Raw genomic sequence first — 15,323 nt, 5'->3', positions numbered from 1 at the left:
CCCTATGAGCATATAAAGGTGGAGGAAGTCCCCCTCAGTCACAGACATAGGGGAGGGGAGTAAGGGGAAAATGGGAGGGAGGGAGGAATGGAAGGATACAAGGGATGGGATAACCATTGAGATGTAATATGAATAAATTAATTTTTTAAAAAGCTGGAAAATCTTTAAAAAAGAAAGAAAGAAAGAAAGAAAGAAAGAAGGGCAACGTTAGCCAGGCGGTGGTGGTGCACGCCTTTAATCCCAGCACTCGGGAGGCAGAGGCAGGTAGATCACTGTGAGTTCAAGGCAGCCTGGTCTACAAAGCCAGTCCAGGACAGCCAAGGCTACACAGAGAGATCTTGTCTCAGAAAAAAAAAAAAAAAAAAAAAGACAAAACAAACAAACAAAACAAAAAATAAATATATAAATAAAAGCAAGTCCAGAATAGTCAAGGCTAAACAGAGAAACCCTGTCTTGAAAAAAAAAAAAGAAAGAAAAAAGAATGGCAATGTTCAGATGCCTCCCTGAAAACCAATATTTTTTACCTACTATTTCAATTATATTATCTTGATCACTATCAAAATCTTGGGACAGTTTTTTTCCCTCCATAGTAGGGTACTTGCCACTGAGCATATGTGGAAGTCAGAAGACAACCTGACAACACATAGCTCTCTCCTTCTATGATATGGGTCTTAGGGAATCACTCATGTTAACAGGCTTGTAGGTAAGTGGCCTTGCCTACTGAGAGTTCCCTGCTCTTGGGAAAATCTTAAGACTTCTCCAGGGCTTTTCAATTTGGTGTGTGATTCTACAACCTATCTATTTTATGATAAGGTTATTATAAATCCTGAACCCATTTTAACTAAATTTTTTTTTAATTATTTGTTTATTATATATACAGTGCTCATCAGATCATATTATAGATGGTTGTGAGCCACCATGTGGTTGCTAGGAACTGAACTCAGGACCTCTGGAAGAGCAGTAGGTGCTCTTAACCACTGAGCCATCTCTCCAACCCCACCATTTTAACTAAATCTTTAAAAACAAAAACAAAGCCACGTGTGGTGGCGCATGCCTTTAATCCCAGCATTCAGGAGGCAGAGGCAGGGGGATCTCTGTGAGTCGGAGGCCAGCCTGGTCTACAAAGTGAGTCCAGGACAGCCAAGACTATACAGAGAAACCCTGCCTCAGAAGAAAAAACAAAACAAAACAAAACAAAAATGGGCTGGAGAGATGGCTTAGAGGTCCTGAGTTCAATTCCCAGCAACGACATCATGGCTCACAACCATCTATAATGAGATCTGGGGCCCTCTTTCGGTGTACATGCAGGCAAAACACTATGTATGATAAATAAATAAATAAATCTTTATTTAAAAACAAAACCAAACAAAAAACCCTTCTAGCAGGGCTGAAGAGATGGCTCAGAGGTTAAGATGCCTGCTCTCCCAAAGGTCTTGAGTTTAATTCCCAACAACCACCTGGTGGCTTACAACCATTTATAATGAGATCTGGTGCCCTCTACTGGCATGTAGGAGTAATGCAGGCAGAACACTCTATACATAATAAATAAATCTTAAAAAACAAAACCAAACAAAAACCTAACAGTGCACTGTGGCGCACACCTGCAATCCCAGCATGGATCCCAGGCATATCTCTGTGAGTTTGAGACCAGCCTGGTCTACAAAGCCCAGGCTGTCTCAGAAACAAAGCAAAAAGCCAAACAAAAGTCCTATGTACTATACAACTGTACTCAGTATGGGCTTTTGTTTGGTGGTTTGGTTAGGTTTCTGATGACAGGGTTTCATGTATGCCAGGCTGGTCTCAAGCTCACTTCACTATGGCCAGACAAGCCCACAACTCACACATCTTTGGTCTGCTGTGTTCCAATAGGAAGCAATGAATAAACTGTTACAGTTTGACGTCAGTCAAACGAATGAAACAGGGTGATACACCAGTGGCCAAGAACTATAAAAAACTAACCAGGAAAAAACAGCAACAACAACACAATGACCAATGAATCAATCCTATGACTGGTACTATTTATCAAGGACTTCAAGGACTTGAAAGAATTTGAAGCCACGCCAGGCATGGTGGCACACCCCTTTAATCCCAGCACACGGGAGGCAGAGACAAGCAGATCACTGGGAGTTTGAGGCCAGCCTGTCACAAAAAACAAAAACAAAAACAAAAACAAAAAAATTTGAAGCTACAAACTTATCATCTTGTATAGCATTTTATAATAAACATGAGTCACAATTCAGCATAGCAAACACAAAATACTCAAGCTAAAAACAGAAACAACACAACCACCACAGGAGACAGCAAAGAATACCAGAGGCAGGTATATCTGAGTTCTAGGTCAGCCAAGGGTAATGAGACATAAAAAAATAATAATTTGAGCTAGATAGATTTGTAGCTACTGGGGTTTTGTTTGTTTGTTTTGTTTTGTTGGGTACCATCCCCAGCACCAAAAATATAAAATTTGAAATCTGAAAATATGGGGCTGGAGGAATGGCTCAGCTGTTAAGAGCACTGACTGTTCTTCCAAAAGACCTGGGTTCAATCCCAGCGCCCACATGGCAGCTCACAACTGTCTGTAACTCCAGGATCCAACACCTTCACACAGACATACAGACAAAACACCAGTAAAAATAAAAATGCATGCTAATGACTCAAGAACTTTGCTGACTTGGAGTCATCATTGTGAACATAAAATATCACTGTAGCTTTTGGGGGAAAGGGATAAGAAGATACACAGAAATTCATTGAAATGCTTTTAATTCTTATAATAATCTTGCTTTTTCTTACTTCATACTTTCTCTTTAAAAATACAGGGCATGGTGGCACTCACTGCCTTTAGTCCCAGTGTTAAGTCTCAGGTGGTACGTATATCCAGAAATAAGCTTATGCTGGACTACAGGAAATTTTCTAGTGGTTAGATTCTAGTGCCAACATTCCTCCAGAACCTGTGAAACAGGTTCCTGTTCCCCAAAAGAAATCATTTCCCTTGCCTCTGGCAGAACCCACATAAAAGCCAGAAAGGTAATTAATACTTAACTGTAACCCCAGTGTGCCTCTGTCAAGATGTGGGGCAGAGACAGGAGAATGCCCAGAATGGGCCAGCTAGCCTAGTATATGCAGTGAAAAATCCCTGCCTCAAACAAAGGCAATACGTGCTATGGAATGTGCCTGCCCTAGGTGGGGTGGGGAGACTGGTTAAATTGTTTATATGGCTCTCCACTGAGTGGTTACATATCAAAACCCATGCTGGCCTCCAGGCTCCTTCAGTCCTCACTTAGAAGCACCTGGTATGCATTTCAAAGTGGAAGCCAGCAACCTGGCCCTTCTCATGTCCTCCTCACTCTAAGACTCCCTCCACCTCAGGGCTTCTCTTCCCCTTGTGCTCATCCTCCTTATAAGCATCATGATTTGTTCAACCTGTGCTCTTTTCACTCCTCACTAAGATAGCCCTGACCATATCCAGTCTGCTTTTCAGTTTCGCTCTCTCTCCTGGCCAGGCGTGGTGGCACACACCTTTAATCCTAGCACTCCGGAGGCAGAGGCAGGCACATCCCTGTGAGTTTAAGGCCAGCCTGGTCTATGAAGTGAGTCTAGGACAGTCAAGGCTAACACAAACAGACCCCGTCTCCAAAAAATTAAAAAAAAAAAAAATCTCCCTAGGGGCTGGAGAGATGGCTCAGAGGTTAAGAGCACTGGCTGCTCTTCCAGGTCTTGAGTTCAATTCTCAGCAACCACATGGTGGCTCACAACTATCTACAATGAGATCTGGTGCCATCTTCTGGTTTGCAGGTGTACATGCAGGCTGAGCACTGTATGCATAACGAATTACTTTTTAAAAAATCTTCTCCCTAATTATAGAAAGGCCATGTTGGCAGTTTCCTTACTGACCGCCTTGCATATAGCCAGCACTCAGGAAGTTGAGGCAGGTAGGTATCTTTGAGTTCCAGACCAGCCAGGTCTCTCCCACCCACCACCCACCCACACAGAGGAGACACTGGGAACTAGGTCTTTCCTCCAGTCATACAGTATTTGATACACTCTGGATATTTCTCAAGACTTTTGGTCCAGATCTGTCTTTCCCTTTGAGTTTGAGGCCAGCCTCGTCTACAAAGCGACTCCAGGACACCCAAGGATACACAGAGAAACCCTGACTCAAAAGAAAACAAAAAACAAAAAAAGGAAAAGAAAAAAGAAAATCAAAAACCAAATGTTACCAGGTGTGGCAGTGCAGGCACGCCTTTAATCCCAGCACTTGGGAGGCAGAGGCAGGTAGATCTCTGTGTGTTCCAGGCCAGCCTGGTCTACAAAGGAAGTTCTAGGACAGAGAAACCCTGTCTTGAAAAGGAAAAAAAAAAAAAAACCAAAATGTTGCCAGGCATGGGACCCGGGACTTTTTAATTCCAGCACTCAAAGAGGCAGCACTCAGGAAGCAGAGGCCTGCCTACATATCAAGCTCCAGGACGGCTATATAAGTGAGTCCCTGGTTTTTCATTCATCTAAGTCTATAAGGACTAAGTGCAGGCTGGAGAGATGGCTCAGAGGTTAAGAGCACTGTCTGCTCTTCCAAAGGTCCTGAGTTCAATTCCCAGCAACCCACATGGTGGCTCACAGCCATCTATAATGAGACATGGTGCCCCCTTCTGGCCTGAAGGTATACATGTAAGCAGAGCACTGTATACATAATAATAAATAAATACATCTTTAAAAAAAAAAAAAAAAGACTAAGTGCACTCTCCTGGCTTCTCCCAGCATTCCACTTAAAGAACTAGAGTTGCAGCTGGGCAGTGGTAGCACATGTCTTGAATCTAAGCAGTCAAGAGGCAGAGGCAGGCAGATCTCTGAGTCCATTCTAGTCTATAAAGCAAGTCCTGGGACAGCCAGAAAAACCTACCACAAAAACAAAAACATGAACAAAAAGAAACCCAGGAGTTGGCTTGCTTGTTTCCTTCTCTCGACTTGTCCTTCTCAAGACTTCAGGAAAGTTGAGCAAGATGACCCAAACCTGAAATCCCAGCACAGGTAGGCGGATCACTGTGAGTTCAAGGCCAGCCTGGTCTACAAAGTGAGTCCAGGACAGCCAGGGCTATTAAACAGAGAAACCCTGTCTCAGGGAGGAAAAAAGAATAAGAAAATACCTCAGGTGCCAGGTGATGGTGGCACATGCCTTTAATCCCAGCACTTGGGAGGCAAAGGCAGGCAGATCACTGTGAGTTCAAGACCAACCTGGTCTACAAAGTGAGTCCAAGACAGGCAAAGCTACACAGAGAAACCCTGTCTTGAAAAACAAAAAGAAAAGACTTCAGGAGAGGAGGAGAAAGTCAGCCTGCAACCTGCAGGAGCTAAAGACCTGTCTTCTGATTTTTTCCCCCCGAGACAGGGTTTTTCTGTGTAGCCTTGGCTGTCCTGGACTCACCTTGTAGACCAGGCTGGCCTCAAACGCACAGCGATCCACCTGCCTCTGCATCTGGAGTATTAGGATTAAAAGCATGAGCCACCGCCACCACACCCAGCTGCCTTCTGATTTCAAAGGCAATGAATGTCAGCTTACCAAGAGGACTACACAGTTACCTAGGAGACCTAGAAGTGAGGCCTGATTCCCCACCACCACAGCAACAACCCCCCCAGCTGAAACATGAAAAAACAAAAACCAAAAAAACCCCAAGATGGTCATGTCCTTGGCATCTTTAAACAAATACTGTCCTTCTGTCTCACCTTCAGGGTGAGACACCACAGCATTGGTCTTAAATCATTGCTCCCTCTGCAGCAAGCATTCTGTAGGAACAGGATGTCTGTCACCTTTGCGCCAAAGGACTGAAAAGTCAAACACAGCCAGCTTCTCAAACCTTGGCAGTGTATTCATCCTCCTGGCCAACCACTGGACACTCTCAGGTCAGGCTGGCTATGAAAACTTCTTTTTGAGTTTGGCTGAAAGTTCACATAGATGATATGTGTCTTCCACATAGAAAAGGAAGTCAAATCTGAAGTAACACTGGCATCAAACTTTCACAATCCTGAGTAAACCCACGACTTATTTAGTCTATATGACCTAATATATGATCTATATTACAAGACCCTTGAGCACCTGGAAGCTGACATGCATGTGATGATAACTATGGGCACTTACTAATATGCATTTTTTGGGCAAGTGGCACAAGACTTTAATCCTAGCACTTGGGAGGCAGAGGCAGGAGGATCTCTTGTGAGCTCAAGGCCAGCCAGATCTATACTATACAGTAAGCTATAGACCAGCTAGGGACTTAGAGTGAAACCCTTTACCAAAAAAAAAAAAAAAAAAAAAAAAAAAAAAACAACAACAACAACAACAAAAACCGGAACAAAGCAATACTAAATAAACGACCAATTAATTAGAAAAGTCTCAAATGGGTCTACAGCCAGGAATAATAGTATTCACTTAAAATCCTGGTCCTTGGGAGAGGCTAAAGGAGAAAGACTGCAAATGTAAAGCCAGTCTGACCTGTTAGAAGTCTCAAAACAAAATTTGCAAAAATTGTGTGGTGGCACATCCCTTTAATCCCAGCACTTTGGAGGCAGAGGCTGGTTCATCTCTATGTGTTTGAGTCTAGTCTAGTCTATATAGTAAGTTTTTGGCCAGTCAAGACTACACAGAGGGCTGGAGAGATGGCTCAGTGGTTAAAAGCGCTGCCTGCTCTTCCAGAGGTCCTGAGTTCAATTCCCAGCAACCACATGGTGGCTCACAACCATCTATAGTGTGATCTGATGCCCTCTTCTAGCCTGCAGGTGTACATGCAGGCAGACATTGTATACATAATAAATAAATAAATAAATAAATAAATAAATAAATAAAAGACTACACAGAGAAGACAGACTAATTCCAGGCAACACCCAGCCTGCCTCAAAGAAGATGATGAGCATCAAGCAACCTCCTTATGGAGATGGCCTCAAATGTAGCAAACCAGCCACTGGACAAAATGTCCTCATTTCTACCACAGACAGAATTCTGCCTGAAAAGGGCCAAACTCTAACAAGACAGGGTAATTACGTCCTCAATAGTTCCTGCCTCATAAATATGTCTGTCAGATATATTGGGCCAGAAGGCTGAAGATAATACAGCCTGCCTCTGCCTCCCAAATGCTGGGAATAAAGGTGTCTGCTACCACGCCCAGCTTAAGATGTTTTTAGGTCTAGATAGATGTTTTACTTAAGTTGATAGAGATGAGATATGATAGATATTGATTTATATTCAGGATTTTGTTTTTCTTTTTTGAGACAGGGTCTCTCTGTGTAGCCTTGGCTGTCCTGGACTCACTTTGTACAGCCAAGCTGGCCTCAAACTCATAATGAGGTGGTTGCATACATAGGTGCGGCTGGCATGTCCTTGGGCTAGAGAGTGTTTGTGGTGTCTACCAGCTCGGAGCAAATTAAAAAATGCGTGATGTTGAGGAAGGCAAGAAGATTTTTGTTCAGAAGTGCGCCCAGTGCCACACTGTGGAAAAGGGAGACAAGCTAAGAATGGACCAAATCTCCATGGACTGTTTGGGCAGAAGACAGGTCAGGCCACTGGACTCTCCTCACAGATACCAACAAGAACAAAGGTAAGGGGGGGGGGGGGGGCTGTTGTTAAACCACAGCACAGAGTGCACAGAGTGCAGGCTTATCTGGATGTGTACAACACTTAACCACTGCATCCCTTTCTGTTTAGGCATCACCTGGGGAGAAGGTACCCTGATGGAGTATTTGGAGAATCCCAAAAAGTACCTCCCTGTAACAAAAATTATCTTCGCTGGAATTAAGAAGAAGGGAGAGAGGGAAGACCTAATGTCTCATCTTAAAAAGGCTACCAATGAGTAATATCACTGCCTTATTTATTACAAAACAATTGTCTCATGGCTTTTAATGTATACCATAACTTAATTCATGCCCCCAAATTCAGATCATGAATGGCTAACAATGTTTTTGTTGGACAGTGGATATAATCTTTTTAAAAATAACAATCCAGTTGCATACATACTATCACTGTTCTCCCTTCAAGACTGGACTTAATTAGTAATGCTCTACTTTCCACAAAGATGGGGCATCACCTCAAACCTATTAAATAGTTTTATACTTGCATTTATATAACTGGGCATATGAATATGTGTAAACACTGGGAAAATTCTTATCACCGTCTCAGAAAAAAAGGTTCACCTATGTTTAAGTTTGTGTTCACTGGCCTGTTACAGGCTAAACAGCAGGAAGCAACTGTTCTTTTTTTTTTTTTTTTTTTTTTTAAGATTTATTTATTATGTATATAGTGCTCTGCCTGCAAATAAACCTGCAGGCCAGAAGAGGGCTTTAGATCACATTATAAATGGTTGTGAGCCACCATGTGGTTACTGGGAATTGAACTCAGGACCTCTGGAAGAGCAGAATGCTCTTAACCGCTGAGCCATCTCTCCAGCCCCCGAAGCAACTATTCTTAAGGATGCTGATTTAATTACAATTCCCTATGTCAAGGACGCTACCTTTTACCACTGAAAGACACTTTTGCAGTTTGTGTATGATATCAAATAAAGAGTATTTAACATGTTAAAAAAAAAAAAAAAAAGCCAGGCGTTGTGGCACACGCCTTTAATCCTAGCACTGGGGAGGCAGAGGCGGGCGGATCGCTGTGAGTTCGAGGCCAGCCTGGTCTACAAAGTGAGTCCAGGATGGCCAAGGCTACACAGAGAAACCCTGTCTCGAAAAACCAAAAAAAAAAAAAAAAAAAAAAAAAAAAGTGCTCTCTCCCCTCTCCCTCTGTATACATGTGTGTGCTTGTGTGTGTGTGTGTGTGTGTGTGTGTGTGTGTGTGTGTGCGTGCGCACGCGCCCATACACTTTTCTATCTCTCCCCATAAGGGGGTTTGCCCTGGCCCTGGCCCTGTTAGAACTGCTTCCAATAAATAAACCCGCATTTATATACTTTAAAAAAAAAAAAGTGGAAAGTGATTAAAGACAATGCAAGGTATTGTCTTCTGTGCCCTACATAGACACATGCACAGTGATTTTAAAAAGTAAACCAGAGGGCTGGAGAGATGGTACATGGTTAAGAGCACTAGCTGCTCTTCCAAAGGTCCTGAGTTCAATTCTCAGCAACCACATGGTGGCTCACAACCATCTATAATGTGATCTGATGCCCTCTTCTGGCATGCAGGAAGAATACTGTATACATACATAATAAATAGATCTTAAAGAAAAGAAAAGTAGCCCGGCGTGGTGGTTTATGCCTTTAATAATCCCAGCACTTGGAAGGCAGAGGCAGGCAGATCTCTGTGAGTTCGAGGCCAGCTTGGTCTACAAAGCAAGTCCTGGAGAGCCAGGGCTACATGGAGAAACCCTGTCTTGAAAAACTAAAAAACAAACAATAAAGTAAACCAAAAAGGATAGTGATTATAGTCAAATGTTTGAAAACAAAGAAAGTAGCCTGAGCCGGGTATGGTGGTACACACCTTTAATCCCAGCATTTGGGAGGCAGAGGCAGGAGTTCAAGGCCAGCCTGGTCTACAAAGCAAGTCCAGGACAGCCAAGGCTGCACAGAGAGACCATGTCGCGAACCCTCCCAACAAAAAATAATAATAATTAAAAATTTTAAATCTGTAACATTCAGATTTCCAGTTTCCAGTATGATAAACAGAAGAAGCCCTCAATCAAAAACAAAACAAAAAGCTCTTCTTAGATTTCTCAGTGAAGTGAGATTGTAGGCAGGCTGCTCCCAAAAAGTAGACAGGATGGAAGACGAAAAGAAACCCAAACAGCCACTAGTACAGACAGGAAACCTCTTAACTGACAAAGTGTAAACAACTCACAGCTTAAAACTTCAAGGATGTAAAGCTATGCAAGCATGAACCAAAAACCCCAACACTCAGGGGCCGGGGCTACACAGCAAGCAAGCAGAGGGAGGGGAGGCACTTCAGCCCTACTCTAGTCACTGCCCTTCCCATAACAACTTAGAGATGTTCAAAACTATTTGTTAACCCTTTTTTTTAAAAAAAGATTTATTTATTTACTATGTATAGTGTTCTGTCTGCACATACACAGGTACGCCAGAAGAGGTCATCAGACCACATTATAGATGGTTGTGAGCCACCATATGGTTTCTGGGAATTGAACTCAGGACCTTTGGAAGAGCAGACAGTGCTCTTAACCTCTGAGCCATCTCTCCAGCCCCCTCAAAACTATTTTTAAAGAGGAAGTCTTGAGAGAGTGATGAGTTGGGTTAACAGCACCTACTGTTCTTGCAGAGGATCCCAGTTCAGTTCTCAGCACCACATTAGGTAGCTCACAACTCCTGGTAACTCCAGCTCCAGAGGATCCAACAATCTTTCTGGACTCTGTAGGCTCCTGCAAGCAAGCACATTCGTATACGTACACACACCACTAAAAATATACCTTCACTGGGCAGTCGAGTGCTCCCAGCACTCAGGCAGAAGCAAGTGTATTTCTGAGGCCAAGGCCAGCTGGTCTACAGTGTGAGTTCAAGGACAGGCAAGGACAGTGAAACCCTGTCTCAAAAATAAGTAGCAAACAAACAAAACACTTAAGGGGGGGGGGGGGGAATGGGCTTGTTCCGATCATGGTCAGTAACAGCCTCCTGACTCCCATGTCTGAATTCCATGGCAGGAGCATGACCCTACTGGAGGTCCACAGCAAGGCAGCTCTGCCAAGCCTGAGCTACAGTGAGGTTCTGCCCACCACATCCCCAATAACAACAATAAAAAAGACTGAAAAGCAAGCAAGCCAACCTGAGCAGAAGTTAGAGGCCATCCTTCAATGAGACCATACATATCCTAAAAAGTGATAAACATGAAACCTTCTCTAGGAATCAGTCTTACTGAAATTAGAAACAAGCCAACAGCTAGTTAAATACATGTCAAGGTCTGTAGCTCTTAAGTCCTGGGGAACAAATATAGATGGGGGAGGGGTTCTTTCTAGTTCTCCTTGAAGGAGGAATTTTAGAAGCAGTCGTCAGGGGAAGAGCTGCCAAGCAGAGGGTAGGAGCAAAGAAAGGCCTGGTACTGAAACACAAAGATCATTCATAAGCACTGGGCCAGCCCAAAGGCTCAGCCGCTGTAGCTGGGGGAAGGGGCAATTTTAAGAGTAACAGAACAGCCCTTCTCAAAGGGAGACTAGAACCCAAGTTTAGACCTTGCAAACAAGTTTGTCTTATTTCCTAGCTACAAAAGCCACGGAAGCAACAGATGATATTTGACAAACACCTGGCAATAGGATAGAGAACTAGATAGAGAGAGGGTAGAAAAAATGGCTTAGATCCCCTGGAGCCTCCTGTTACCATGTGACTAAGCAAAGACAGGTAGTTCTGGGCTTAGAGACCACAGTAGTGAGAGACTTCTGGGGAATAGGGTTAAAAATATAGGAGGAATTAAGAGCCTGACTGCTGTTACAGCAAAGACAGACGTACATTCTGAAGGGGAGAGGAACCAAAAGGCTAAACCGGGCACAGGCTGAATGGGCTGAGATGAAGCAATGTGACGAATAAACTGGACCCAGCAAAAGCTACACCCAGGCCACTAACTCAAAAGTAGTGTGTAGCTGGTCTTAGCTACTTTGCGGGTCCCCATTTCACCCCCTACCACTACATAGAGAAAGAAGGATAGAGGGAAGAGAGATTTGTGAATCTAATTTCTTTCTTCTTCGAGCACAACTACTAACAAACCACAACCAATCCCATGAATGACCAACATCCAACAAGCCCACCTATAGGACTCTATTGTTTATACACCCTCTGAAAAATTCCTAGAATACCAAAGGTCACACAATCACAGAAACTCTGCAGCAGGCAAAACCACACCTCTGCTAGAACACAAGTGAAACCATAGTCAGCAGCTGCAGGCAGTCTGAAGCAGCCCCATATCCCACACCAGGGATAAAAATGAAAACATATTCTTTTAATATTTCTGTGGGTTTTTTGGGTTTGTTTTGTTTTGAGATAGGGTTTCTCTGGGTAGCCTTGGCTGTCCTCAACTCCCTTTGTAGATCAACTCACAGCAATCCACCTACCTCTGCCTCCCAAGCGCATGGATTAAACATGTTCACCACCATGACCAGTTTATTTCTATGTTTTTTTTGTTTTTGTTTTTGTTTTTTGAGACAGGGTTTCTCTGTGTGCCTTGGCTGTCCTGGACTCACTTTGTAGAGCAAGCTGGCCTTGAACTCACAGAGATCTGCCTGCCTCTGCCTCCCAAGTGCTGGGATTAAAGGCATTTGCAATCATGCCCAGCTTCAAACGGGTTTTTAAAGGTCAAACAAAAGGACCAATACTCAATGCCAAGCACTTGTGGAAAAAATGGCATGGTATTAAGTCTGAATATATATAAAAACCTATTTTTTTCTAATCTAAGATGAAATATATTTAAAACTAAAAGGAGTGAGAAACATCAGGCATAGTGGCACGCCTTTGATGCCAACACTGGGGAGGGAGAGCACCAGATCTCTGTGAGTCTGAGACCAGCCTGGTCTACAAAGTGAGTTACAGGACACCCAGAGGTACATAGTGAGGGTGTGGGGGAGAGGAAGGGGGATGGAGTGAGGAACCAGGCCTAGTGGGGCACATCTGTGATCCAGCAAGTTGGGAGGCAAGATCATCACTGGCTCAAGACCAGGTTCTAATACCTAGGAAGTTCATGACCACTCTGCCTACGAGAGTCTCCTCTTTCTTTTGTTTTGTTTTTGAGAGAGGGTTTCTATGTGTTATCTTGGTTGTCCTGGACTCACTTTGTAGACCAAGCTGGCCTTGAACTCACAGCGATCCACCTGCCTCTGCTGGGATTAAAGCCATGTGCCACCACGCACGACAGAGGCTCGTCTTCCAAAGGAGGAGGAATTCTTTCTACTTCATGCTTATTTTTGGAGCCACACCTCCAGGCGCTGGCCAGTAACACAGGTACACGAAGACTAAAGAGCCTCAGAAAGAGAAAAGCGAATGACCGCCACCTTCCATCAATGCACACGGATCACGGCTTCTCTCTTTCTCTCTCTTTTAGAGGCAAGTGTCTCATCTCATCATTGCACCTCTGGCTGTCCTGAAACCAATTATGTAGGCTAAACTCGCGTGGAATTCTCAGAGATCCGCCTGCCTCTGCCTCCTGAGTACCAAAGGGGTAGTATTTCTGGTGGGGGAAGGCGTTGTGATCAAATTACAGACAACAAGGAAAAGTTACCCGGTGACTTCCCCCCGCCCCGTTTCTTTTCTAAAGCCCAGCCACAGCATCCCTTTTTAATTCAAGGCCCTCGTAGGGAAGCGACTTCCTAGACACATCCATTTTGAGCTTTAGTACAGAATGTACTTGTATGACTGCACAGTATTGTTCTCCCGCTAGGGACGGGAGGCATCCCAGCCAGCACACATTTTCCGAAAGCACACCCGCAGGCGGCCTGCCTCGCGCTCCCGGCAGTAGTGCTCCGGACTCCCGGCGCCGCGGCGCTCACCTCTATCCCAGCCGCCGCCCCGCCCCCCCTCCACCCCGCCCTCCCGCGCGGCGCCGCAGCCACCGACCTGATGACACTGATGTGGAACTGATCCTCGCGAAGGCCCCTCCAGGCTCCCGGGAGGAACTCCTTGCACCACAGGTAGGCCCTGCGCCGCGTCCGGGGCTCCGGTTGTTCGTCCGCTAGCGGCGGCGATGACGGCGGAAGCAGCGGCAGGGGCGGCGGCGGCGGAGGGGGCAGCGCGAGAGGTTGGGACCGGCCACCGAGGTGCTTGGGCTCCAGCTCGCCTGCGGCGTCGCGCTGCTGCCCCACGCCTGGCGCCGGGGCAGCATTACCCCCGCAGCTCAGCAGCAGCCCGAGCGGCGACGGCTCGGCCTCGCCCCCGGTGCAGAACTTGGTTTTCATGCTGGACAAGCGGCCGAGAAGGCGCGGGCGGCCACAGCGCGAGAGGACGACGCTCAGGGTCCAGCTGGATGCCCGCCTCTGGGGGGCCGGGCGCGGGGGAATGGCTCGCCGGCTTCTCTGACCTGGCCGGGCGGCGGTTGTGGGAGCGCGAGGGGAGGCGGCGGCGACGGGAGAGGAGGCAGCAATGGACTCCAGGCAGCGGTGACCAGAGCGGAGCGCGGGAGGCTGACGGCGGGCGACTGCTCGAGTGGGCCGCGGCGCTCTCTCCTTTACAGCGCCGCACGCGGAGCGCCCAGCGTCACCGCCCGCCCCCGCGCTCGCCGCTGATTGGACGCCACGGCGCATCACAACCGCCACCGCCCTCGCCACGCCGCTTTCCCATTGGCTGCGGCGCCGCTCCTCCCCGCCTCAGGCGGTGAGCCCACGGTGAGGGTGGGACGGGCGCACCAGGGGCGGGGCCTTGTTGAAAGGGTCGTGGGGGTCCCGGAAAGACCAGCCATCTCGGCTGCGGGCGCTCACAAGGCGGCGCCTTCGTGGACTCAGGCCTCTCAGGGCATAAGAGGGGAGGCCTCTGCAGCTTTGGCGGACCCTAGAGTAAACCTTGAGAGGGAAACTTTCCTTAGAAGCCCCCGCGTCTGAAAGCGTTGACTTCAAAGGCCCCGGGGGCTTTGCAGGGGCTGGGAGGAAATTGGTGTCTAGAGGCTGGCTGCTCTTTTCGTGTGACCTTGGGGCAAGGCAGCTCCAGAAGGAGCTCCGTGGGTGTGTTTTTACAACATTTCCCAAGCTCTGTTCGAGATGCATCCACGCCAGATACAACTCCCGGCCAGAGGCATTACTTTCCACGGTTCCAATATCAAGAGACTGGGTCAAGGCCACACGTCACGCTTGCCAGCTGCCTGCACTCTCTGCTCCTGGAGAACCCTCCCTGTTCGAGTTTACAGCCTCAGTTTCCCTGTCCGTGGTGCTGAGGATGTCAGGCAGAGTCACCTGATGTCTTCCCGACAGCCTGGCCTCTGCGGCTGCCAGGATTTCTGGCCAAAGGTGCTTGCTTCGCGATTCCTGCCTTTGTGGGCCCCCCTCCCCCTCTTTTTCAGGCTGTCTGTCGCGTGACCATGACTAACATACCTTTGCCCTAGGGCATGGAAGGGGGCCAAGGTCCCTTCGACGTATGCCCACACATTGCCTGCCTAATACTTTTTTTTTTGGGGGGGGGGGCTTTTCAAGACAGGGTTTCTCTGTGTAGCCCTGGCTACCCTGGACTCTCTTTGTAGACCAGGCTGGCCTCAAACTCACAGAGATCCTCCTGCCTCTACCTCCCGAGTGCTGGGCCTTGCCTAATTCTTTGGCCTCATCATTCAGTCCTTCCAGGAAGTAATTGGGGGTACAGAGCATATAAAACTACGGGTCTGTGTTCAGGGCATAAGTGGGAAGAAAGGTTACCCCAGTTGCCAAAGACATAGGAAATTCAGACCC

At 46.5% G+C, this 15,323-nt stretch overlaps 1 protein-coding gene and 1 pseudogene across 3 annotated transcripts in view; one reads left to right on the top strand and one right to left on the bottom strand.

The window, feature by feature from the left end:
* Chka (choline kinase alpha) overlaps positions 1-14,121 on the bottom strand; it is a 47,400-nt gene extending 33,279 nt beyond the window's left edge. For all 3 annotated transcript variants that reach the window (XM_051145774.1, XM_051145775.1, XM_051145776.1), the window contains exon 1: positions 13,513-14,121. In XM_051145774.1, the coding sequence (XP_051001731.1) occupies positions 13,513-13,850 (338 nt within the window). In that variant the 5' untranslated portion in view covers positions 13,851-14,121. The remainder of the gene's footprint in view (positions 1-13,512) is intronic.
* Positions 7,408-7,830, top strand: LOC127189148 (cytochrome c-like; annotated as a pseudogene).
* Positions 14,122-15,323: the final 1,202 nt, after the last annotated feature.

The sequence above is a fragment of the Acomys russatus genome, chromosome 5, assembly GCF_903995435.1.
Source record: "Acomys russatus chromosome 5, mAcoRus1.1, whole genome shotgun sequence".
In the NCBI taxonomy this organism is placed as follows: domain Eukaryota; kingdom Metazoa; phylum Chordata; class Mammalia; order Rodentia; family Muridae; genus Acomys; species Acomys russatus.
Note: the sequence above shows the minus strand (reverse complement) of the source record. Positions and strands in the feature narration are given on the sequence as shown.